Here is a 26,009-nt window from a genome sequence, read left to right as displayed (position 1 = left end):
TGTTTCCACGTTGGTCTTGTCATTTCTCACACTGTCGTAAGTGCTGACCTGTGCAGTGAGCTCTGCGGGGACGGGAGTGCCTCATTGCTCGTCTTCTGTCCCTCACAGCGGTCACGGCAGCAGGTGTGCGGATGGGCGGCCCGCCCGTCCCTCCCGTGGAGCAGTCACTCCCAGCCCCACTGCTCCCTGGCGTTGCCTGGGAAGCTCCTAGTTGGTGCCAGTGCCCGGGATCCAGTCCCGAAGGTGCTGGTTTCATTGTGCCGGGCCTCAGCATCCTTTTGGCTGGTGTCAGCTCCCTCGGTGTTTATGATGCACGGCTGGGTGGAGAACTTCTGCCAGTGCCCATATGGTTTGACCAGCAGTATTTTAAGGAAAATGTCATTCGAGTGCCTTTTGGTACTTGCTTCATCCACTGACATTCCCTCTGCAGAGTCTGCATTCGTGCCACTGCCTGTGGACGCGCGGTAGTTTCTGTTGAATGGAGTCTTTGTTATGCAGGCAGTCTGAATCTGACTGTTTAGGTCAGTTCTTTTAATTAAAAAAAAAAAGGTTTAAAAATGAGTTGTTGAAACACAAGATGTTAAAACCAGAGAACGTACCCGTTACCTATACTGGTGAGGAGGGAAAGGTTTCAAGTAGCAGGCTACACTAAACTGCTTTCTTGTTTTCGTTTTTTTTTTTTATTTTAGGTCTGAAAGCTAATAATGTTAACTACACAGTTCATTCAGTCAGAAGAGCGCTAGAAAACACTGCGGTGAAGGCTGACAACATAGAAGTATTTGCCCAGGGACATGGTATTATTCAGGTATTATTGTTTCTATGAAAAACAGGTTGTAAATCAGGAAGACGACATTTCATCTGTTACCGGAAGATATTCCTGCTGTTCTGATGATTGAGTTTATCTAATTGTAGATTACATGGCCACGGTCGTCTCTGAACTGTAAGCAAAGAGGATATAAAGAGATTTTGCAGTTAAGACAGATTTGTGGCACGAAGAGAAATGTAATAGAAAGAGGACGGGTAGAGGGTGGAATTTCAAGGCAAAGCAGCGGAGGGCAAAAAAATGGCCCGTGGTTGAGTTCCTAGCTTTGGTCACGTGGAAGTAAAGAGAGTGGCGTGGAAGGTGAGTCCAGTGGCTAGACCAGTATTTTGTCTAGAAAGGTAGAATTGCCCTCTTAATTGGGCTTGCCCTGTGGTTCAGAGGTGAATGTGGAAACTAACTTTTTGCTTATACTTTGCTATGATGGAAATGAAATTGGTAATTTGCAATAAACTATTCTCTTGACCCAACCATTTATCTCTTACTCCCTGTATTCTTTCACCTAGGTTGATAAAGCTTATGACTACCTCGTTCAGAATACATCATTTGCTAATAAATTAGGTTTCACTGTCACTGTTGGAAATAACCGTGGCATCTACCTCCGAGATCCTGTTCAGGTGGCTGCACCTTCAGATCATGGCGTTGGCATTGAACCTGTATTTCCAGAAGACACGGGTAAGTGAGCAGCAGACAGTAAGCAGAAGTGCTCACATTTATGGCTCTAATCAGTGGTACCGCTGTAGGGAAACGCTGCTCAGGCTCATGTTCTAAAGAGAAGACGTGACTCGCCAGTGTTGTTGTCAGTTGTGTAGGCTTTAGCGGAAGTTGACAGCGGGAGGGTCCTGACACAAGGGCGCGTGGTTAGCAGCGGGGCTACCGGTAAACGGGGAGAATGGGCCTTCATGACCTGGAGGTTTTGCTAAATTGTGGATGATAAAATAAAACATCACATTCCTTTTCTTTCCCACTACTTAGATGTAGGACAGAGTTTGGGGTTGTAGAGTGGGAATCGGAGGCAGCCAGGGAGGACCCCAGCTCCGGAAGTGTGAACCAGAGGGTCGTCGCTGTATTTTTAGTCAGATCCTGCTAACTGCTGTAGCGATGAGACTTGCCCACCGAAACGCGTTGTTTTAAGGTGGTCGCCCTGTTGGGTGAAAGCATGAGGGGATGGCAGGCACGCTGAAATAAGCAAGGGAGGGTCTGTGGCCGGTGTATTTAAGCTGGGTTTTGGGAGCCCTCACTGACTGCAAATTCATCTGCTGAGTTTTCTTGAGAGAAAATAGAACATTTTAAAATGGAAGAAAAGGAAAAAATACTAATCTTTTCTTTTTGGTCTTTTTAATGCCAGAAAACTCTGAGAAAATATCCCTTCAGCTTCACTTAGCTTTAACTTCCAATTCATCTTGGGTTCAGTGTCCCAGCCATTTGGAACTCATGAATCAGTGCAGACACATAAACATACGTGTGGACCCCAGGGGCTTAAGAGAAGGACTGCATTACACAGAGGTATCTATCGGTGTATCTTCATTTTGACTTTTGTTACTCTGTAAAATGTGTGGAAGTGCTTTGTGTGGCAGTCCACTCCCCACTAGTCTGAATAAGTCAGGGTTGTCCTGCATGTGTTTGCTTATTAGTCTGTTTGCCGTTAATTATGTGTCCTGACGTCAGAAAGTTGATGCCAGCTTGTGCTTAGGACCTTTCAATTTTAATATTAGATTAATTCTGTGAATAGATTCACCTTTTCTTCTTTTATTTTCTCTTTTTAAAAAAGTTTATTTGTGGATGCTAAAGCTTTTTCTCTTTTCAAGGTATGTGGCTATGATATAGCATCACCTAATGCAGGTCCTCTGTTCAGAGTTCCAATCACCGCAGTCATAGCAGCAAAGTAAGTACCAAGCTACCAACAGCTTGCTGTTCCCTGTGATTATTTCATGGCTGTTCATGGAGATGGAACTTTTTTTAATGAGAGTATCACATTTAATCATTTATTTTTATTAATTTTCAGAGTAAATGAATCATCACATTATGATCTAGCCTTTACAGATGTACATTTTAAACCTGGTCAAATACGAAGGCATTTTATTGAGGTTCCTGAGGGTGCAACGTGGGCTGGTAAGTACAGTTAAGGTCTGTCTTGACCACTTACCTGTATATGTGCTCATCCATACGCTGGTTGTTACCACATAGTTTATATACCTGGGATACACTTTTCTCTCAACAATAACGTAGTATCTGGCACCCTGGATTTGCTGTGAGGTTCAAAACTTTCTAAAAGATCTAGTACTGTTTTGCATTGGCTCATATGTCAGTCATCTAGGCTGTCTTCAGATGTTGTAATAGTCATGGTTTTAATTCAGTTTGGAGTAACGCCTACTCTGTTCCTGATCAGAGTCCGAGTTGCATCGTTGTACGACTCTGGGCTTCCATTCACAGAGGCTCCGTGGCTGTCCAGGGTCGGGCTCTGATAAAATGTGCACTAATCGTACTGACGAATAAAGAGCTCTAGTCAGTTCGTATGGAATATGATACCTGTTTAATGGTAAATGTCAGGAATTATAATGCCCTGTTTGTTTAGACTGCTTTTGAAAGTAATTGGTTTTTTCATGTAAGAATTTATAAGATCCAGACTAGAAGTAGCTCAGAGCATTTAGTGGACTTAGATTAGAAATATACTGTGGGAGATGGAGGAAATTGGGCAGATGTTGGTCAAAGGCACAGACTTTCAGTTATAAAATGAGCAAGTTCGAGGGCTCTAATGTCTAGCGTCGTGACTGTAGCTAGTGATACTGGGTCGGGTACTTGAAATTGGCTGACACAGTGTATCTTAAATGTTCTCGCCACCAAAAGAAATTGCTCCCTGTGTGAAGGGATGGATGTGTTAACCTTACTGTGATAATTGTTTCATACTATATATATACTCATCGAATCATCATGTATGCCTTGAACTTGACAATGTTACTTGTCAGTTGTTTCTCAGTAAGGCTGGGGAAAATAGAGTCAAAGCAGGAGAAAATGAACTACAGATGATTCCTATTTCAAATAACTAGACATATTGCATATTGTCATAACACAAGGTTTTGTATCCTTAGCAATGGATAAGGTTCACGGAGCCCTGTGCCTGCTTGACCTTGGGAGCCAGAGGATGAAGCCTTGCTTTAGTTCTTTGTATTCATTAGATAAGCTGTTGCTCTTTCTTCACAGGGATCCTGGCTTACCTCCAGCTCTGCCTCAGAGCACAGCTAAGCGTGTGTAGTTCTGATAAACACACTTTCTAGAAGGAAACAGGACACAAGTCAACCAAGGGGGAGAGATTAGGAAAAGTTATCACTGAAGTTGAATAAATGAATCCTAGTGGAATTTAGGCCTGATAGCAAATACAGATTTCTAAAATTAAAATCCTCTTTATCAGGAATTGATTGGTTTTTAGCTAAAGCAGGGGGAGAGGTTGAACTTAGTAACAACAGAGAAGGAGGGGATTTTAGAGACCACCTGATTCGGATAACTGCGTGGCCATCTGCGGACGGCTTGCTGACTCGTGCTGTTCGCCCTTTAATTCTGATTTATTCACTTATTTTCCACAGCTAAATTTTCTCCTCTCACATCTTTGTTAACATTCTGTTGATTCATTGTTTTTAAGGAAATATGCAGATTATATTTGAATACATTATTTTATTCTTGATATATTATCTCCCAAAGTAGGCATTATTAAAACCATTTTGGGTCCATTTTAAATCTGATGGGGTGACATGTTGCTTCTCGCCTTCCCTCTGCAGAAGTCACAGTGTGCTCCTGTTCTTCTGAGGTGTCCGCCAAGTTTGTTCTTCACGCCGTACAGCTTGTGAAGCAGAGAGCATATCGAAGTCATGAATTCTATAAGTTTTGTTCCCTTCCAGAAAAAGGAACTCTGACTGAAGCTTTTCCTGTCTTAGTAAGTTTTAAGGGACAGTCTGAAATCCTAAAAGCGTTTCCTTTCGTTTTTGGTGTGGGCTCAGACTAAGTATTTGAATTTGATTTTATGGTTTGTATTCAGAGCACCTTGGGACGATTTTGTTAGAGCCAATGATGTAGGAAGGCGGCTGCTCATTAGGATACTAGAGACCAGGTCGGAGGTGAATAGTAATCTCTTTTTAACGCTTGAATGATTAGTCAAAGAAAAGTGTTGGTCTGCTGGCTTCTGACGCCTCTCAGGGTGAGGGGTTTCCTCATCGAACAGTAGATTATTTCCATATGGAAGTCTTTTCTATGTTTTGTACTTAAGTTATTCTATTAATGCCCTGCTGGTAAGCACCTGAGGTGAATTTGCTTGATGGTGAAACCGCCGCCCCTTTCTGCCAGGTTACCGCGGACGCGCCAGGTCTCCATGCCTGTCTGTAGTGCTAGAAACGGAGACTAGGCCTGCCTTCTAGAAGGTGAACGTCCTGACGTTCTTTCTTAAACTTCCCACCTAGTGTTTTCAGTTAGATACATGGTCTTATAATTTGAAGGAGAATGAAAAAAGGAATTTTCACATTTATAAGTTATTTTTCTTTGCAGGGTGGGAAAGCTATTGAGTTTTGCATTGCCCGTTGGTGGGCAAGTCTTAGTGATGTCAACATTGATTACACCATTTCCTTCCATGGGATAGTATGCACTGCTCCTCAGTTAAACATTGTAAGTTGCACATCTCCCTCATTTTTAATGTCAATTATTTGTGTTATTGTGAAATAATTTCAATATTGGATTTAAATTTTAATGGGGAAATTACCTGTGCTTCTGAAAATAACAATAGTCTTTGTCCATGGGTGTTTATAAACTTTACATTTGACACATTTATTTTAGGTTCAGGTATAGTTTTAAAATGCAGTTTATTTTCAATAAAGTTTGAGAAATTAATTTGATAAATGTCCTTTGTAGCATGCATCAGAGGGAATCAACCGTTTTGATGTTCAGTCCTCCTTGAAGTATGAGGACCTGGCCCCCTGCATAACTCTGAAGAGCTGGGTCCAGACACTACGGTATTGTTAAATGTTTCAGGGCTGCAAACGTTGGATATTGATGTGGTTGGGGGCACGGGGGGGGGGTCTCTTATTTCAGTCATGTGAATACTGGAGATGAAAGTTCAGTCTGTGACCCTCCAGCCCAGCAAAGGGTCTGGCAGGTTATGGCAGGTCTCTGAGAGGCAGCCCGGCAGCAGCTTCCAGCCTTAAAAGACACGTATGGAGAGCCCGTGGTGCGGCCCCTGGCGGGACCCATCCTGTGACGAGTGCAGGGACGTCTGCCGTCAAAACCTGTCCTTCAGCACTGTTAGGCATTGTCGCCCAGTGCTGGGATCTGATTATGTTCAGAACTGTTAGTTAACAATTGAAAATGTTTTCATCATGAAAAGATTACCTTTGTAATACTACAGAATTTTAATTATTGCTGAGGTTCAGTCAATAAAGAGTTATGTAAGTTAGTGATTAAACTATTATAAGATACACTGAAAAGGACAGTGTTTAGGAATGCTCATTTGTCTCTTGTCATGAAATGTTACAGCTTTTGTTGCTTATGGTTTTGTCTCATTTAAATCAGCTCTTGAATCAACTCAGTTTTGTGCAATTGTCTGATTACAGCCCACTGAGTGCAAAAACAAAACCTTTAGGATCAAGAGATGTTTTGCCAAATAATCGTCAACTTTATGAGATGATCCTGACCTATAACTTTCACCAAGTGAGTGTTTGTATAATGAAGTATACCCTTACAGTGAACTTGTGTGTTTCATGGATCATAAAATTAAAGCCAGAAGGACAGTGTATATTCAGTGTGTGTATACTCACTTACACCTGACATAGAATCAAGTAGCTAACGCTGGTTGGCTTAGCAGTATTCTTTGGAAGATTGTGTTTTACGACGATCTAAGCACCTTTCAGGTCTGAAGTCACAGATTTTAATTTAGTGGTGACCTGGCCTGTGAGCCTTTTGTAGTCACTGATAGCTGTTCTCAGACACCCATCCAATACTACCTGTCCGCTGGTTCCATGTCTCGTCAAAGCCAGATTACAGCAGGGGACCGACCCGATTGCTCTCCATGAAGCAGATGTTGGCTCAGTGAGACGTCAGAGTAGCTCCTGGGTCAAATGAGTGGTGGAGACAGTTGAGAGGAACATAAATGTCTGATGGAAGAGTGTACGTAGGATCTGTGGGAGTTAGCAAGGCTCTTACTGAAGCGTAACACGAACCTGGTTTTAATGTTGGGGAGATGATTGATTTCAGTGAATTGTCAGATTTCAATTTTATAAAGAAATTTCAATTAATTAGATGTCCTGATTTATCGCCTTATTAACGAATACAAATAGCCAGGTTTGTGTCTCTTAAACCTTGTAAAAGAGAAGTGCCTTTTTGTTAGTCCCCGAATCCTGGATGTTCTGCATTAATTAAAATTGGTTACCACAAGAAAATATTTTTAATACTTTTAATGTAAAAGTCTCAGCAGTAACAATGTTACAGATCTATATTAGAAAACATACAAACCATGTGCAGTAATTTATCCTTATTTTTTTATAGCCCAAGAGTGGGGAAGTAACTCCAAGCTGCCCACTGCTTTGTGAACTGTTATATGAGTCAGAATTTGACAGCCAGCTGTGGATTATATTTGACCAGAACAAAAGACAGATGGGCTCCGGTGATGCCTATCCTCATCAGGTACGAGGTCGGCAGGGATTTTTAGAATTCACAGAAGCTGCTTCCTGAACCGATGAGTCCCGGACCCTCATTAGGGAAGCATTTGTGGTCTTTCAGCCCCGCTGTGGCCTTGCATCTAGTGCTTTGCCACACAGCTGGCAGCTCAGCTGTCTGGCAGAGCAGACTGACAACTTCTCAGCCATGCAATCCGCCTGAATCAGGCTTTGGGGTAGAGGGGGGCCCGGGGGACACTCGCTCGCAGACGCTGGCCCACAGGGCTTTTTATTTTTAGAATTTCTCCTTCCTGGCCCATGCTTGCCCCCATCTGAAGGTTGAACGCAAATCATCTGGGATATGTGAGCACCTTGAAATGATCCCAGGACTGAGTTGGGTAAAGTGCCAAGTGCCTTCAGTTTATTAGAACTTTGAAATACATGTCCTCTTGGACTGTTGGGTAGTGAGCACTTCATTACCAAGCAGTGTGCCTGGCACTGTTGTGTTGAAGTGAAACTAGAAGATCGTGGCCTTTCTCAGTCTTGAGCAGATACTGATTTAGCTGAGAGTCTCGGAGGAGCCTGTGGGTGGGCAGACGAGGGCCTGGGAGCCAGAGCTGTCTTCCGCTCCCTTGTCCTCTTCTCTGTATGTGACCTGGGACAGGTTGCTTGACGTCCCTGGTCCTGCTTGCTCGCCTGCACAGTCGGGGCTTTGTGTATCTGTGAGTGGCCCTATTCCTCGCGTACTGTAAGTGGTATTTCTTACTGTTTATCCCCGTACTGCCATCTTCATTTACATGGCTAAACTTTACTTTTCCCAAATGTTGTTTTTCTTTTTCAGTATTCTTTGAAACTGGAGAAAGGAGATTATACAATTCGGCTACAGATTCGTCATGAGCAAATCAGTGATTTGGAACGTCTTAAAGATCTTCCATTTATTGTTTCTCATAGGTTGTCTAATACCTTGAGCTTAGACATTCATGAAAACCATAGCCTTGCACTTCTAGGAAAGAAGAAATCCAGTAACTTGACGTTACCACCCAAATACAACCAGCCGTTCTTTGTTACTTCCTTACCCGATGACAAGTAAGTGGGAACATCGTTTACACTCAGTGTCTGTCCTGGACTCTGTCCTCTTGAAGTGCTGGTTTATTATATTAGGCTAAGTTTATGGTATGTTGTCATTTACCATCTTAGATTAAGGTTGTTTCTCCCTTTGATTTTTGAAATCTTGGCTGTGGGAATTATTTCAGAATGCGGTTGTTTTGTTGTTCTTCCCCATAATTATCCTTGTGAAACTTTCTCGTTTGTTCCTTTTCTCCTCTGTTGAATCTTCTTATTAGAATACCTAAAGGGGCAGGACCTGGATGCTACCTTGCAGGATCCTTAACGTTGTCAAAGACTGAACTTGGAAAGAAAGCTGTAAGTATTTGCTTTTTTACACTGAAATTACCTATTCCAAAATTTTCATTTCTTTAGAAATGGAAATTAACTCCACATGTCACAATGGGTGAAAGAGATCTCCCTGGGAAAAAAAAATTAATGGCTTTTTCCCAAGTTACTAATGAAGGTCAGCTAATATTTGGTTGTATTTTTATATATTTTGTATTCCTTTTCCCAAGCCTAAATACTTGGGCCTTGAAACTGTGCTAACTTACACAGCTAATATACTTGAACTTCCTGTGAAACCTGTAGATCCAAATCAAACTTGGCTTAAGTGAAAGGGATGTTTAAAATTAAAGAATTCATAGAATTTTAACCAATGTAATAGTGTGGGCATAGGAATAAATCAGATCTTCTTAGGTTACGTCTAAAAATTACTGGAAAACAGTATTTTTCACTTGTGCAGATCTTTTTCTTATTGGAATTTTGTGTGATCGTGTAGTTAATTGTAAGGTACTTCTGGTGTTGTGTTTTACAGTTTCAAAATTGTGCTTTTTGTTAAAAACATGTTTCTGGTTGTTATATTTTAGCAATAAATGTTATAATTTGATAGTACCTGTTTTAGTTTTTTCATCTGTTTTTATTACAAATTTACTGTGAGAAGAGTATATAGATCTGTCACCCTTTGTCATAGTGTCATTTTAGCTCAATGCCAGTAAAAGTTGTTGTTCTTACAGTTTTGCATTTCTCTTTAGCATTAGTTCTTAGAAAGCAGACTGCCACCTAGTTCTGGAATCTGTAAATGCTATTATCAAAATGAATAGGTCTCAGCCATCTTAACAAGGATACGCATTTCTTACCACTACTGAACCGAGGATTGTTTATTCGCTCTCATAGAAGCATCATCATTTAGGACTTTTACGCTGAAGAAGTTGTTTGCCGTGACATTTCTTGAGTCTCATTTTAGTCCATACAATTTATCTAAATGACTTCAGTATAATTTACAATTACTTAAGTGTAATGTGAAGTGAATCAGTAGTTACTGACGTTGGAATTGATAGATGCATGGATCTCAGAAGTCCTAGTGGTCCTTTTAAGTAGATTGCATTTTCCGCTGTGGGAAGTATCACTGGGGCTTCAGCAATGAGGCTTCTCATCCAGGTAACTCTTCCCAAGTGTCCACGGCCTTGTGATGAATGAGACGGAAGAGCGTTGTTCTCAGAAGTATGCTTTTAGCATTTCAGAGACACTTACTACTTTCCAGCTGCATTCTTTCAGAGGCAGGTGTAAAATTACATTATAATCTTGGAATTAACCATAGTTATTACTTGGCAGAGTAGGTTTCCTTGAGAGAGAGTGAAAACTAAAGCTGTAGGATTAACTATAATTCCCAGCACATTGTTCATTTAACCTTACCTCAGTGGTTTTGTGTTTCTCACGGTTTTGGCAGTCGGGAAGGTGACTTTCCATTTTACTTAGTTACCCAGGGCGTTTTCTAAGAGTGCACGGGCATGTGATTGTTGTGACGTCCTTGAAAATCTGACTCTGTGGACCATCAGCTAAATTTAATGTTTTCAAAACTGTTCTGATAACTAATAAATTTTGCTCTACAAATTTTTGAAATAAAAAGTTGAGAAACATTTACCCTTAGGAATTAGGTATTTGAGTGCATTTTTGTTAAGAAAATGAAAGTGGCAGTATGGCTTTCTTTAGAAGCCTGCCATTTTGATCATTGACCTGACCCTTCTAAGTACTGTGACACATGCAGGTGAAACGGAAACTGGAAGAGAATTAGACAGAGGTGGTAACTCCATCCTGTGTAGATTACGCACCTTTTCTTACAGAATGTCGTTCTAACTCCCAGGGGCAGTCTGCAGCAAAACGACAAGGAAAATTTAAAAAGGTACTGATTGTCAGTTCTTTAAAAAGATGTTTTAAAGCCTTCTTTGCTTATTAGTTAAACTTCTTTTTCTCTCACTATTATAAACCTTTTTTAAAAAAATACCTATCCCTTAGTTTCCTTTCTTTCAGTTTTGCAGTGTAGTGCTTTTAGCTTATTGGTGTTGACATAACTGCTTTCTTAAAGTATTTTTATTCTACCATGAACTGCTTGAAGACCTCTGGTGTATGTGTGTATAGAGAAAATTTTAATGCTATTCATTTTTTACTATAGACATGACCAAGTAATTATATTTGAAATTTTGCTTATCTAAAATCCTATAGAGAGATGAATGTGATTTTTTTTTCAGCTATGTAGGACAAAAGAGTTATTTTAAAATTAAAAATTTCTGAAATCAGATGATTTGATTAATAAAATATTATTAAAATATTTACAGTGAAGTTTATTTCCTGCTCTTGCAGCTTCTTAGTTCTGGAAGGGCAGGGACAAACAGAGCCATGGACATAGCCACAGCACAAGTGAGGACTGTTGACCAAGGTTAAGCTTACACCAAGAGCATGAGCAGATTTTAAGACCATAACTAGTAAGTGATCTGCTCAACTTCCCTGCAGCTTATCAGACAATCTCTGATTGACTGCTAGAGCTGAATTTAATTTGAAAAATTCTCCTTCAAGTCTACTGTAGAGAAAGGGATACATATTCATTGAGCCTCCTGGTGAGGACCCGCTGACACTCAGCATCGAAGTGATGTCTCTCGCTCAGTCAGGAAGCACTGCAGGTGTTCCTGTGTGAACTATTAGTGTTTTAAGATATAAACAAAAGATAACTGTTTCTTAATTCATCATGGTGTGAAACGGGATCACCATTTTGTCATAGATATAATGTCTTTATTAAAATTACTTCTGAAATTCTATATTATTATGTAATGGTAAACACTGTTCAAACAAAATACACCGCTGGGAATTGTCTTCCCAGATACAGAAATAGCTGCTTCTGTGTAGACCAGTATTTCTCAACTGAGCATCTTGACTCATTTGAAGGTCATGTATATTTAATGAAACATAACCAGCGTTAAAACAAAAACAGAATAAAACAAAATGTTAGTTCATCAAACTCATAAAACTAATTTCATTTTCTGTATAGATTGTCTTTGAGTCATTGTAAAAGTAGCTTGAAAGCCACTGCTGTAGAGTGAGGAGCAGGCATCCCAGGAGCCCACGGGAAGGGAGGTGCATGTCACAACGGCAAAGCCGGGGTGTTCCTTCCTGCCATAGATGGCGGTTGATGTGTCGGGAGTTTCGGTGAATTTTGTTTGGATGAGGTTTTGTAAGATAGGAGACTCTCGCATGAATAGGAACGTTATTCTAGATGGTTACGAAGCTTTGTGTTAGAGAGCTGGGCTTCTCCAGTCTTCTCTTCCCAATTCTCCCGTGTCTTCAGTGCAAGTGCACGTGAAGCTCTTACTTAAAAATAATCATTATTATAATCTTATAGTCACACTGATGTATACATACTTACACACACACACATCCATATATAATTCATTGCCTGAACAAAATAACTAGCTTTCGCACATAATCCTCAGTGGATTTATCCTCTGGGTTTCAGTAACTTTTGACTTGAAAATACATTGTTACCCTTTTTTAAGTTCATTGTCATATGAAAGAATCTAGTTATTTTAGCATCATAAATAGCATTCAAATATGGTTAACTTTTAAAATAGCTATTTTAGTTTGTGTAGAGGTATTAACATTTTGAATTTACAGTCTTCAATAATTTAAGTGCTAAAGGTATTATAATTTTTGAACCAAAACTTAATTGATGGTATGTTATATTGCTCAAAGAATAATTATTGGTTTGGCAGGTAGGTTTGCTTTTTCTAAATAATATCGTTCAGTTCAAACACTGTTGAAATTTGAATAGCTGGCATAATTTTTCTCTTAAATATGCTTACTGTTAAAGTATGCTATAGAGAATTTATATATAATATTTATGCTTTGAATATTCTTGACTGTTTTTTAAAATCATAATCAAGATCATTTCTATTAAACTGACCCTATGCTAAGCTGTTGAGAAGTGAGTTGTAAAAATACTAACAAAAAGAACAGATGACCATGATGAAATAAAATAAATGAAAAAAAGCTCCATTTTTCTTTTGGTTGGGGATTAAAACAACCACGTTCATAATTTTTAGTAATAAAAAACTGTACTTGTCCTGAAATGCTTTGTAGGATTATAATATTTATAATTACTGATTTACTATATTTAGTATGTAAAATGCTGACTATAAAACCTTGGGTTTTTTCCTCCTGAGGTGATTCCTCATAAACTCCCTGTCTCTTCTGTTCTTTTGTTGACAGTTTACGGTTGCTATTGTATGTGGTTTCTCTCTGTAGATCTTTGTGAGAGTTCTGATTTAGGTTTAATGGATCGTTCATTTTAAATTCTATTTGCTCTTTTTACTAAAACGTCTTAGCAAACACCTTACCCCTGAGCGTCAGAGGAGGAATTGCCTCACAACAGAGACTTCCCCCCCTGAAGTTTGTCCCCCTCCCTAATCAGGCGAGGAGGAGGGGAAACCAGGGTAGACGCACATTAGGTTAGGCTGCACAGAGACTGCCCAGTGTCCTCCTCCGTGGCACCTGCCCTTGAGCATCCCAGCATGCAGGGTGGGAAAGAGGCATGGTCACAAAGGGAGTAGGACTCTATTAACAGAGAGTCAACACTGGAGCCTTTTTATACCTTTAATTCTTAGGTATGTTGTCTCTGCCAAACAGGTGACACTGAAGTGATCTTTTTCCCTAAGAACTTGGTGGTAAATGATCAACCCAGATGTTGCAGACACTTTAAGTGGCTTATGCCCAGGGCGGTGCCCACCTTGGGGAGTGAAGCTCAAGGAGAGAAGGGTGGGTGGCAGGGACCTGAAGGAGCTGCCCAGCAAAGCCTGCTTCCTTTTCCCAGGCTCACGCTTCATAGAAGACGTTCGCTTGCAGGCTGTAGCTCCCCGACCTCTGAGGGAGCGGCGCCAAAATGGCCAAAAATGGATTTCTGTGCTTCTTACCCACCAGTGCTATTCTCTGCTTGAAATGAGTCGTACTGAAATAATAGTTACTGTTTTATATTAGAACTCATTTTACTATTATAGTTATATCCCCAAATAAGGTTTGATTTTGAAAATTGTTAACATGGACATACTTATGTAGTAATTACACCTCGAAATCCTATTTTGGGGAAGGTGGGGTCATACTCTTTTTTTGACTCTTGAAAAGTTTTTTCAGAAATTACTGTGAGTAGAGCCTTAAAAATCTTAGTAGCGTAATTTGTCCCAGTTTTAGAAACTGTAAATTAAAATAAATAAAATAATTTAGCAGCATTTTTAATATAAACCTAAAGACAAAATTTGAGAAATCAACTTAATAATAATTAAATTAAGGACACCCAGTTATTGTGTCGGAAACGATCTAGCAAGTATAACAAGTGAGTTCTTTTCCCAGATAGTGCATTACTTTTCGTACATAGAGACTTACTGCTAATAAAATAGATGCCATTGCACTTGCTCTCTTCAAAGCAAAACTGCTCGGAAGAGCCATCTATACTCGGTTCCTTCCGATTCTCTCGGCGTCCCCTCTTGCTGGCCTTCACCCCGCCCCCCATGCAGCCGGTGACCGGCCGCCCTGCGCAGTCAGCTTGGACGCTCACTCCCCTCTCCACGGACACCACCTGCGGCCGCTCTGCCTGCCCCCGCTGCCTTTCCCCCCCCGGGGCTGCTGCCGCCGGGGCCTCCCGCGCGCGGCAGGCCCTGGACCATCCCCGGGCTGGCTCTCCCCTCCCCCACCCTTGGAGTCCTTCCCCTCCTCGTCTTAAACACTGTCAGCAAGCACGGCTGCTCCTACCGTCCCGGGCCGCCTCAGGTGCATTTCTTCCTTCCCTTCTTCCTGCGGTCTGGTCGGCAGCTGCCGGCAGAGCCCGGGCGCCGAGGCTGGCTTCCTGACCCTTCCTGACGCGTCTGGCTCTTTTCCCACTTGGCCCTCCATCATCCATTCTCCAAATAGTATCAAGAGTCATTAAAAACAACCCAAAATCTGTAACCATACAGGGTCCAGAGTTACTAAGCAAAAAGCAGAAATCTTTAACCCAGTCACTGCCTGGCATACAGCTCTTTCCGTTGCGCTTAGGATACAATCTGGTCGGTCGGTCGGTCGGTCGGTCGGTCGGTCGGTTGGTACCGCGCTCGGCCAGCCGCGCTTGCCCCGCTGCCGCTGCGGGTTTCCCCGCACGAACACCTCTGCCTGCCGCGCAGCGGCTCAGGTTCTGCACTGCTCCCCTCGGCCCTTCAGATCCTTCCGCTCCTCGTTTTGGTCCTTCGGGTTCATTGCACGCAGTTCATTCGTTTAGGTCCTTGAGGCCCCGTTAGACCGGACGTCCCCTTCTTAAGAGTGTTTACGTGACCCCTTTGTCTGCACGGGGTCCCCCACCTAACCCACCAGTCACACTCCACCCCGTTTTCTGTTTTCTTCATATCACTTGTCGTTACCTGAAGTCATTTATGTCCTTACCTGCTTGCTGGCTCTCTTCCCCTGCCAGCATGCATCACCCCGGAGGGCGAAGGGCTCGTCTGCCTTGTCCCTCACCTCTTAGGAGCGATCACCTTGCGCATCGCAAGGGCTCAGTAAGTCCTGATTGTTGAATGAGGAAAGAAAATGCTCCTTAAATTTACTTGGAAAAGAGGATCTTCTCTTTTTTTAATTCTAACTTATTTCCTCTCCTCGCAAATAGAAAGCTCAATATACTTTTGTAGTCTGTCAAGTAAAACTATGAATACCAAATACACTCAAGCGGAGAAAAGTTTATTCTTATTTCCTTATATTTTAAAGGAGATATTTAGAGGCATTAGTTTTAAAGTTTGGGGGGAAATTACTTTGCAGTTTACTGGAGTTTCAACTGTGTCGTGGCCCTTAGAATCTGAGATTCAGTGTAGTACAATTCAAGTGTGGCCCATGTCAGGTGATATTCGACTGTTGAAGATTTTGAAGCAAGTAAAATTAAACATGTTAATTTAAGACTCTCTCCACATTCATTTTTCACAGGATGTAATCCCCGTTCATTACTACCTAATCTCTCCACCAACAAAAACTAAGAATGGTAGCAAAGACAAAGAAAAAGATTCAGAAAAAGAGAAAGATTTAAAAGAAGAGTTTACTGAAGCATTACGAGATCTTAAAATTCAATGGATGACAAAGTAAGTTTTTAATGGATTTTAATCCTGTTTACTTTTATTTTCCCAGTTATAACAGTATTGTGCGTATATGCGCTGGCTGTGTCAGAAATGTTAACAGTGGCTAGTAGGATTACAAGTGCTTTTAAATTTTCTTGTAATTGTATTTATTTCTTCATTCCCTTTTGTGATAAGAATTTTTTGAATTTTATTTTAATCCTTATTCTGATTTGCTTTTGGAAGAGAATTTTATTGGAAGATACAAAGAAGAAATTAAAAATCACTTTTTGCCCCCTCTCCAAAGATAATCATTGTCCTATTATTGTTTGTCTATATATTTGTACGTGTAGCGAGTGAGTGATACTGTGTCCTGGTTTTCCAGTTACTATTTGATTATGAGCATTTCCTGTGTCATTTGCTAGTCCTTTAACACACCATTTTTAATGACTATGTGGTGATTCTATGGATGAAATATAACCTATTTAAATACTCCATTTGACACATACATTTTTAGCATTTCTCTCTAATGCTGTGATGGGCATTTTGATACATACAGTATTTTTTTTAACTTTTCCATCAGATAGCATCTTAAAGATGTAATTATTGAATCAAAAATACTAATTTAAAAAATCATCTTGATATATTTTGCCAGATTGCTTTCTAGAGCAAATGAGCAATTTACAGTCCATCCAGTGGAACACAACAGAGCCTTTCACTCCCTGTACCTTTGCCAACAGTGAGCCATGTAATTAAAAATAAAGTCTTGCTACCATAGGGTGCAAGAAGAAAAGGCCATTGTTGCAGTCTTAAATTGCATTTCTTTGGTTATTATTAAATTTGAGCTTTTTTTTTTTTAATATTTTCATTTCATTCTTTGGCTTCTATCAACTGAATATGTTCTTACCTATTTTTCTATTGAGACATCAGATTTCTCTTTTAACTTTTTAACATAAAAGATACTAATGCTTTTGTAAAATCTTATTTTAATCTTTATTCTGTACGTGTCACAGATTCTTCCCCCAGCTTATTCTTTGACTTTAGCCTGCTTTTTGCATAGTGGAAATTTATTCTATGCAGGCAGTTCGATTGCTTTTTCCGTTTGTGTTTTGCAGTATTTTTTTAGCACAGATTTTCTTTGGGAGTCCTCATTCACTGGATGTGTACCCGTCCTTACAGTCAGGTCTTGAAGAGAAGAGACATCATCATATTGTGAAAATAACTCCCAGGGACTAAACCCTCATAGCATCAGTCACATTTAGACCTACCTTTCTTTCCACTTAAAACTAGGCTGTCTTCCTGGCTGATTGTAGAGCATCATCAACATTTGCAGATACAGTGTAAACTTTAAAAGTGAAATGTGGACATTGCTTCTGTCATGAAATGCGAGGAGTCCCATGAACCTGCTGCCCAGAAAACTGGTGAAAACCCTTTTGAAAAAAAACCTTTTTAAACCTCTGGAAATGATCCTAAGGGCATACAGCAGATGAAGAAACATCTATTAGGAATGTCTGCAGACATTTCCTTAAGAAAATGAAGCCTCTGGTGTTTGAGGCAAGGTCACAGTCTTCTGCCCACTCCCACTCAGTTTGCAGACCTCCCCCTCCTCTGGACAGGCTGCTGCCAGGACCACAGGTGCCCCCTCCCAAGGCTCCCACCTTCCTGGGCAGAATTGGCCAAGAGGTGGGGGCTCTCCCCTGCTCAGCCCCTGCTAGGGCAGAGGGTCTGCTGGGGTGGGCACTGCTGGGGACACGAGGCCCGACCCCCATCCCTATGTGGTCTCTTGCCAGGCAGGGCAAACCAAGGCCGCCTGGAGCTGCCGCTCCGCCCTCCTCATGACCAGGAAGAGCTCACGGTGCACGCAGCTTCCCTAGCTGGGAATGTGGAACATCCGTCTCTGCACTCATTCAAAACTTCAGATTTTTCAAAAAAGTGTAACTGTTCCTTCTTTGTAGATCTGAGACATTTCTAGGTCTTTTCATCTTTCTGTCTTCAAATGTTTTTCTCCACTTTTTATAAATCTAGTTATAACTGGTACGTAGCAAAGCTGCTGATACGGATTTTTATCTGACTATCTTGTTGGACTCATAATTGAAATAATTTTCAGTTTGATTTTTTTCTGTTTTCTAGGTAAGCAGATTTATACTACCTGTAAATAAATGCAATCTTTGTCAATAATTATATTTCAGATTAATGCCTTAGGTTATTGACTGGAACTTTGAAACAATGCTAAATAATAGGAGAGACAGAAATTATTTTCTTTCTAAAAGAAATGAAATAATGAATGTTTCTCTCTTCTCATATACCTAGGCTGGATTCTAGTGACATTTATAATGAACTGAAAGAAACATATCCTAATTATCTTCCTCTGTATGTTGCACGACTTCATCAGTTGGATGCTGAAAAGGTTAGGCCTGTTCGTTTTTCATGAGTGTCTTATTTTGTTTGCAGTATTAGATAAGGTTTGCATTTTGACTAAAGGTGCAACCTTACATGTCTTCTCTTCTTGCCGACTAAAAACATATTTCCTCAAATCTAATGTTCTGTTGAGCACTTTTCATTATGCTGACTGCAGGACTTGGCCATTACTATGAGTTGAGTTGAGGATTCTCGCTTACACGTTTGGCTGGTGGGAGGAGGAGTAGATACGACACCCTAAGGATTATTTTTCTGACCTTAACCTAAAGAGCCAGGAGCGGAAGGCAGTGGTACTGGCCTGCTGGAAATCTAAGCACCTTTGCGTTAACTTTGTTAACTTTGTTTCTGATTTTTAAGAGTTGGCTGTGATTCCCAGCTGTCTTCACATGGACCAGCTCTCACTGATAATCATGGCAGTAGAAACCATAATCAGTTAAAAGTTATCGAGGGTCGAGAGTGAACTCGAAGGCATTGAGAGAAACACCACGAACACCCTGGTGTCTGGACAGACTCTTGGTTTTATTCCTGTGTATGCTCATCTTTGTGATTTCAGTAACACATTAGAAAGAATCTATTTGATCAGCTCTGCTTTTTTTTACTTCTGTTTTCATGTGTGGGACTGAGGTCACGTGGCTGATCATGTCTCAAAACTCTTTTCTTAAGATACTCAGAAAAAGAGCTGCCTTTGTGGAGAACACTTGATGTTTCTGTGAAGCTTGTATTTGTTTACTCTATTTAGCGCCAGTGGGGAACGTCGGGTATTTTCCCATCTGAGCTCAGGTTTTCCAGAGACGCTGATGATCACAGTGATCGCGGTGGGAGACTGGCGCAGAGCCCCGGGGCTCGCAGACCACCTGCCCTCCCCGCTGCGGGGGCGGTAGTTCCCCTGGTCCAGACGGCCTAAGTGAAATGCGTTAGGGTTCTCATTGATATGTCCAGTTTTTTCTTAGGTCTTTTTTTTTCCTCCCCAGGAACGAATGAAAAGACTTAATGAAATCGTTGAAGCTGCAAATGCTGTTATTTCTCATATAGATCAGACGGCCCTAGCAGTTTATATTGCAATGAAGACCGACCCCAGACCTGATGCAGCTACTATAAAAAAGTACCTAACCAGTAAATAATCTTTCTTGCATCTCATTTCTTAGTTACTTTTTTTAATTATTGAAAATACCCTTCTTTTCTGGTATTTGTTATATCCTTATAATTGGAGTTACCAATTTTTGGTTACTCCATCCTTAGGTATTTTGTAGTCATTTTCTCCAGTCATTTAAGACTAAGCAAAAGAAAAGTCATTTGCTGTCTCTACCATGTGGTGGAGAATGTGGTCGTGGTGGAGAGATTTGAGTGACCTTGATCAGGACCAATGAAATTTGATTTGGGGGTGTTTGAGAAAAACTATATGGAGCTTTACTGAGAATGATGTTAAAAAAAAATGGACAAGACACTCTCAACTCTTAGAAAACATATATTCTAATGCAGAAGGTGAGATTTCTAGGTAGAATGTGATTAAGAGTTCTAACAAGGATTTTAAATTGTGGAAGCCTATGGAAAGGAGAGCAGACTTTCCTTTAAGAGGAGAAAGCCTCATGGATTAACTGGTATCTAACCTGAGCAGATCGATTCTAAGGTAGAAGAGGGTAGGGCAGGAATATTCCAGATATGTGGGATTTAGGTCATCGGAGCGGAGAATGGTGAAATAGGAGTCTCACAGGCAATTTAATCTAGGACTGGTGGTCCAGCACACTTGTCCCCCCCCAGTGCGGCCTCTGGATTCTGCATCCTTCGGCCCTTCCCTGGGACCAGTCAGTCAGGACGGCCACGGATGATGGAATGTGCCAGGCTCACCTTGCCTGTTCAGTTCTGTTCCAGGGCCCCAGTTCTCCCTCACAAAATGGGGACAGAGATTTGTCTGGCTCCTGGGGTCACTGTGAAGCATAAATGAAGTACTGCCAAGACCTTCCAGGTGCTGCCGGGCATCTAAGAGGTGGGGGGTGACGGGGGCCTCAGTCAGTGAAAAGCTGTAGAGCAGCCCCAGACCCATCCATCCGTCTGTGCGTAAGTCCAAAGCGATGGAGCAGCCCCAGAAACATTTCCACCAAAACAGAATGGAAGTTGGCTCTTTTAAGCTTCAAAACTCTGCGGATAAACTCTTAGGCGTCTTTTAGGCCTAATCTCATCTACGTTGCAGGTGTGTTAAGGTGGGTAATTTAGGTCATAGCAAGTTGTTGGGTTGTTTTGGTTGTTTTTTATTTTTTTTTCTCATTTTAATTGCCTTTTGGCGTCAGTGTCTAATTGGTGTTGACTGTAGAGTCCCAGCGGATTTTACACGTGGCACGTGTCACTCAGGGTCCTTCAGAGTCATTGTTAGTGCGAGACAATTTGTTCTTCCCGTGTCTGAGGGCCTCATGGTCATTTTCTCAGCACTTTTAATCCTCATCCTCATGCATATCTGACAGAGGTTGGACATGATGCCTCAAGTAAGCAAGCATTCTAGACAACACTGTTCCTGGAGTGTAGGTTGTTACTGTATTTCACTCAGCAGTGATTTATTGAGTGTGTTCTGTGCCAGGCATATTTCTGAGCACTTGGAATACATCAGAAAACAAAGATGCCTGCCCTGGAGCAAGGCTGGGGACCAAGGCGATTAAGACCAGAGATTCTGGGGCCAGCGCTGAGCCTAGAATCCTGGATGTACTGCTGTCTAACTATAGGACCTTGAACAAACTGCCTTATCTCTTTGTGCCTCAGTTTCCTCCTTTGCAAAATAGGGGTAATTGATGGTCTCTTACTCATAGAGTTATTTTGTGTATAAGTGAGTTAATATGTTAAAATGCTAAAACAGTTGCTGACATTTTCAGAATAAGCATTGTATTTGTTGGCTGATTTTATTTATCATGTATTTATACATGAAAGTTTGTGACTCCACAGAGACAAATATGTAATGATTGGTATTCATAAGAGATCTAAACACTTAGAAGGTACTGTTCTGAGAATGACTTAGCCGACAGGATTTAGAATGGAACAGCCTTTCCTGTGTGGTTTATGGCAGGCTGTTTAACCAAGTACAGCAACCCTGGCTCATTCGGTCTGTGTGTCACCACGGCTCATTTGATGTGCCGCACAGATGCCCGTACACGGCTACACGGAGTCTCTGCGTTGTGAATCTCAGGCGAAGAATGCATGAGTTTAATTTCGGATAAGCTGTGCTCTTAAAGAAATGTAACTCACTGTGGACTGTGCTTTGGTTTGGTGTACAGTGACATGGACAAACAGAAGTCGACGCTCGTAGACGCCCTTTGTAGGAAGGGCTGCGCCCTGGCCGACCATCTTCTCCAGGCCCAGGAGCTGGACGGGGCCGTGTCCAGTGATGCAGAGGGAAGAGAGGACGAGGGAGAAAGTGCTCTGGATTCTCTGGCAGAGACTTTTTGGGAAACGACAAAATGGACTGACCTTTATGACAATAAGGTACCGTTTGTGCGTCTTGTTCTGGCCCAGTTCTGGGGGGGAGTCCTTCGCAGGCCTCTCTTGTGGCCGCTGCCTGCTGTTGGCTATTCTGGCTGATGGGCAGAGGGGAAGGGGGTAAACAGAGAGGCTGAGCTGGGCCCTGGGGAAGACGCTGTGTTTATTAGCTCTGTCTTCCTGGCTTGAAAACCACTTCACTGTTGTGTTATCTGTCTGTAGGGTGGCCGCTTAGCCACGCTAGCTTGGCTAAGTAGAGTCTATGTAGTGGTCTCCTGTTAAGCCATTTACGTATAAGCTGAAATTAAGAAGCGTCTAGAAGCTGTCTTTTTGCCTGCCCACATCTGGCTGTGGGCTGGTTTGTCGGGGGTGGAGGTGGGGCACTGCAGGTAGTTTAGATGTTAATTTTCTCAAAACTCTTCAGCTTCTAAATAATTATCATCTTGATTTGCAACTGATAGTTTTTAAAACCCAGTTTATAGAAAAAGTAACATTAATGTGATGAACTTTTTGAATGTTGATTATAAAAACATTTTAAGTCCCCTTTAGCTCCCTCCTGTGATTCTTACAGTAGAGATTATGTAAGCACAGGCTTTGGCAGTCTTCCTTTCTTCTGGACACACGGGAAAATATGAAATCAGTGCAATTCTGCTCACCCAGCTCAAACTGTTGGTTTTTTTTTTTTAGTAGACAGATGCTTGTTTTCAGGGTAAACTATGGTAATTCTTAGTAAAAACCCCTGAAAGTAGGAGGAGATTCTTCCTGTCAGCTTGAGAGTTTTCCACCACAGTGCAATAGTGCTTTTGTAGAAGGAACTCAGTTATGCTCCAGAAACTGAAGGGACCTGCACCAGAGGTTAAGGATTTGGATCTGAAATCAGACCCCTGGGGCTTCAGTCCTGCCTCAGCCACGTTTATCCGTGTGACCTTAGGCTGGGGACTGGATTCTGGTGCGGGCTAGTGACACTACCTGCCACAGGCTTTTATGACAGTGTATTGAGCACGTGAATGGACATCAGCAGTATTGGCTGTTGGTACTAACAGCTATCGCATGTCCGCCACGTGCCACACACGGTGCCTGCTGCTTTGCTGCTGGAGGAGGCTGAGTCAGAACCCGGTCCAACAGCGAGGCAATAAGCATTTGATGAGCATCACAGTAAAGTTGCTATAAATAATTTTATTCTTGCCACAGTTCTGCTGTATTAGAGGGCATGCAGTTCATCACCTGCTGTTTACCACGTCTGTAGTGTTAGAGCAGGCAGATGTGAGGGGAGAGAGAGGGGCACGGAAACCACACATCTTGTGAACAACGGGGGTCCTTGGGCAGGCGGAGAAAAGCAGGAACCTCCCGGCTGATAGGAAATCACATATTTGGGGGTGACAGATGTCCTGGAGGCAAAGAAAGGTCAGAAAAGGTGGGAATCTCCAGCGTCCGAATATGAACTTTTGCTCATTATGCCCTCATTACAATAAAATTAGCCTTGCAGATTAGAAGTGCCCATCATGCACCGACGCTGTGACACTTCCAATCAAGACTAAATCAGGACAAATATCCCTCTGCCCCTCGGGAAGGTGGAGCTGGGGTGGAAATCAGGGAATACGACCCCAAACCCTCCCCTCTCCAATGAATATTCCGCGCATTCATTTTTTACACCCTGTCTAGCGGGCTTGCCAAGGAAACTCAGGGCAGCACTCGCCTGAGTCTGCCCGCTCTCCCCTTGAAAACATCCTTAATAAATCCTCACTTTCCTTTCCTGTCCTCTGTGTCTCATCTCTGAATTCTTTCTGCCACAAGACAAGAAGCTGCTCTCCAGTAACAGTAGCAACAACTGTTAAACACTGTGCTTGGCTCTAGAACACAAACAAATGTGACAGGATTCCTTTCTCTGAGGATGTTCTCCACGTCCTAAAGTGCAGACTAAAAATACAAATAAATGATTATAAGTGTACCTGACAGATCAATAATTAAAGGACCCAGACTCATACAAAAGGAAGCAGATGAAAGTAATAACATGTGTATATAATTTGATACTTTATTTTTTTATTTCTGTCCTCTTTTGCAACTTTGGTAATTTATGGTGGCTCTCTAGTTTTGTATTTCTATCCTAGTTTGCATTTTTATAATCAGTTACGTTGGCTTTCTTTTACATAAAGAGGTGTTTTGGTGTGGATTCCAGCAGCTAGTGATTTATCATCATAATCTTCTTGCCCTGAATAAATTATTTGTTCTGTGGAACACCCAGCTTTTTTAAAGACATTAATTGTTCTTTTTTCAAGTTTTTAAAATTTACTTGCTGTAACATGTTTATTTGAAAAGTTACACTTCTGTTAAAACCTTGATTCTTTCATTATGAATGCAATATGCCTTAAAAGGTAAATATTTTGTAGGTAAGCTGTATCTTGTTTTACATTGTAGGTTTTGACATTTGCATACAAGCATGCATTAGTAAATAAAATGTATGGGAGAGGCCTTAAATTTGCAACTAAACTGGTGGAAGAAAAACCAACAAAAGAAAACTGGAAAAATTGTATTCAAGTAAGTGATATTTAAATCGTCACTGTTGAGTGTCATTTCAATATCGTATAGTGACAGGACAGCCAGAGAGCCTTAGGGTAGTGATACAGCAGTACCAACTTCAGCATGACTGGTTATTGGTCTAATTAACGTAATGTGAATAAATCCGTGAGAGATAGTCAATAAGCTATTTATAAATTTTTGAAACATTTTTTACACCTGTCCAGAAAACCTATATTTAGCCTCACGTGTTTTCAACATAGGCAAAATGCATTACAAGTTTTGTAGAGTTAGAAGACAGATTTCCCTTATGAAGGAAATGAATAATTCCTTCTAAACACATGTTGGCTCAGTTCTAAAAATGGGTGAACTTTTAAGAGTTTATATTTGATTTTATTCTTCATTTGAAATGATAGGTCATTTGTTATTTTACCACGTATAGTGTTATATGCAAGGAAGTTCTATGGTTGAGCTCTGCACAAATTAAATGTCAAGTGTAAAAATTTACTGAATTCCGCAGAAATTGTCTTAGCCTGGCCTTTGTACGTGCATAATTGATTTTACCTGAAAGACGTATAGAGGTTGGGGTAGGCTACAGGTAATCTTTATTCTTAGACCTTTCCTGTGTATCTTCCCCAGTCAGTTCAAATTGTAAGATGTTTTATATTAGCTTCTTCAGGTCTTTGAGAGAGCTCTTTCTGGAACTGGTTGTTAATGTCTTCTCGTCACATAGACCATAAACCGTGAGCTCTTCTGTTTGTGAAGCCAGTGGTCCACCCAGATGCTCACATCAGGGGTGCTTCATGCCGTATCTTCCCACCACTCTGCTCCCCTGAGGTCTGTTCCCACACAGCAGCCCAAAAAAAAATGGCTTTAGGCTCCTGCTGGTGAAGCTCCGTCACATTCGAGCCACATCCAGATCCCTCCCCGTGGCCTAGAAGGTGTGATCTGGCTCCTACCTCAGCCACGTTCACGTCCCACTTGCACACACGCACCCTGCCGCTGCCACGCCAGCCTCCTCTCCGCTTGGCGCACGGCCAACGCCCCTGCCCCCGGAGGACCCCCTACTCCAGCCACTGGGGAAGCCCCTGCCCAGATTTCTGCAGAGTAGGCTGCTTGTCATCCGGATTCCAGCTTCACTGTCCCCTCCTCAGAGAGCCCTTTCTTGACCATCTCTCTTCCCAGTCTGTGTCACAGCAAGTTTCATTTTTACTCTGTCCCTGATATATTTCTTAATTATTTACTTATTTATTCATCTCTGCATTAGCTTATTTACTATTTGGCTTTCCTGACTAGAGTGTGAGTTTCCTGAAAATGGGAAGTGAGCGTGTTCAGTGCTGTTTTCCTAGTGCTGAGAACAGAGTTTGCCTACAGTAGGCGCTCAGGAAACATGAATGAAAGGAAACTAGGTTGGCAGGAAGGGAAGGAGCAGGTTAAGTCAAGTCGGTAGGAACAAAGGGAGACGGAGAGGAAGGAAAGCAGGCGAAGTGGGCAGGGGCGATGATAATCTCCAGGGTAGGCTGGTTGGTAGGAGAGTTGGTTAGTCAGTGGTCAGGAAGATTGGTTGGCAGGAAGGAAGGTCGGTGGGTGGGTTGATGTTGGGTTGGATGGAAGGAAAGTTCTATGTGCAACTACTTCTTTATTACTAAATATTTAATACAGAACTTACCC

The 26,009-nt window shown here is 41.7% G+C and overlaps 1 protein-coding gene across 3 annotated transcripts in view; it reads left to right on the top strand.

The window, feature by feature from the left end:
- The window catches only part of TPP2 (tripeptidyl peptidase 2), a 58,809-nt gene that overhangs the window by 31,790 nt on the left and 1,010 nt on the right, over positions 1-26,009 (top strand). Inside the window, exons 12-29 of one of the 3 annotated variants that reach the window (XM_064492989.1) lie at positions 690-805; positions 1,327-1,495; positions 2,169-2,326; positions 2,629-2,705; positions 2,826-2,932; positions 4,594-4,748; positions 5,354-5,470; positions 5,714-5,814; positions 6,412-6,508; positions 7,343-7,480; positions 8,294-8,538; positions 8,796-8,874; positions 10,700-10,738; positions 15,823-15,974; positions 18,258-18,354; positions 19,337-19,467; positions 21,623-21,830; positions 24,240-24,359. In XM_064492989.1, the coding sequence (XP_064349059.1) occupies positions 690-805; positions 1,327-1,495; positions 2,169-2,326; positions 2,629-2,705; positions 2,826-2,932; positions 4,594-4,748; positions 5,354-5,470; positions 5,714-5,814; positions 6,412-6,508; positions 7,343-7,480; positions 8,294-8,538; positions 8,796-8,874; positions 10,700-10,738; positions 15,823-15,974; positions 18,258-18,354; positions 19,337-19,467; positions 21,623-21,830; positions 24,240-24,359 (2,306 nt within the window). Of the gene's footprint in view, positions 1-689; positions 806-1,326; positions 1,496-2,168; positions 2,327-2,628; positions 2,706-2,825; positions 2,933-4,593; positions 4,749-5,353; positions 5,471-5,713; positions 5,815-6,411; positions 6,509-7,342; positions 7,481-8,293; positions 8,539-8,795; positions 8,875-10,699; positions 10,739-15,822; positions 15,975-18,257; positions 18,355-19,336; positions 19,479-21,622; positions 21,831-24,239; positions 24,360-26,009 lie in introns of those variants that run through there. The other 2 variants (XM_064492990.1, XM_064492991.1) reach the window with 2 other exon arrangements.

This window comes from Camelus dromedarius, chromosome 13 (assembly GCF_036321535.1).
Source record: "Camelus dromedarius isolate mCamDro1 chromosome 13, mCamDro1.pat, whole genome shotgun sequence".
Taxonomy (NCBI): Eukaryota; Metazoa; Chordata; class Mammalia; order Artiodactyla; family Camelidae; genus Camelus; species Camelus dromedarius.
This window is presented reverse-complemented; position numbering and strand designations above follow the sequence as displayed.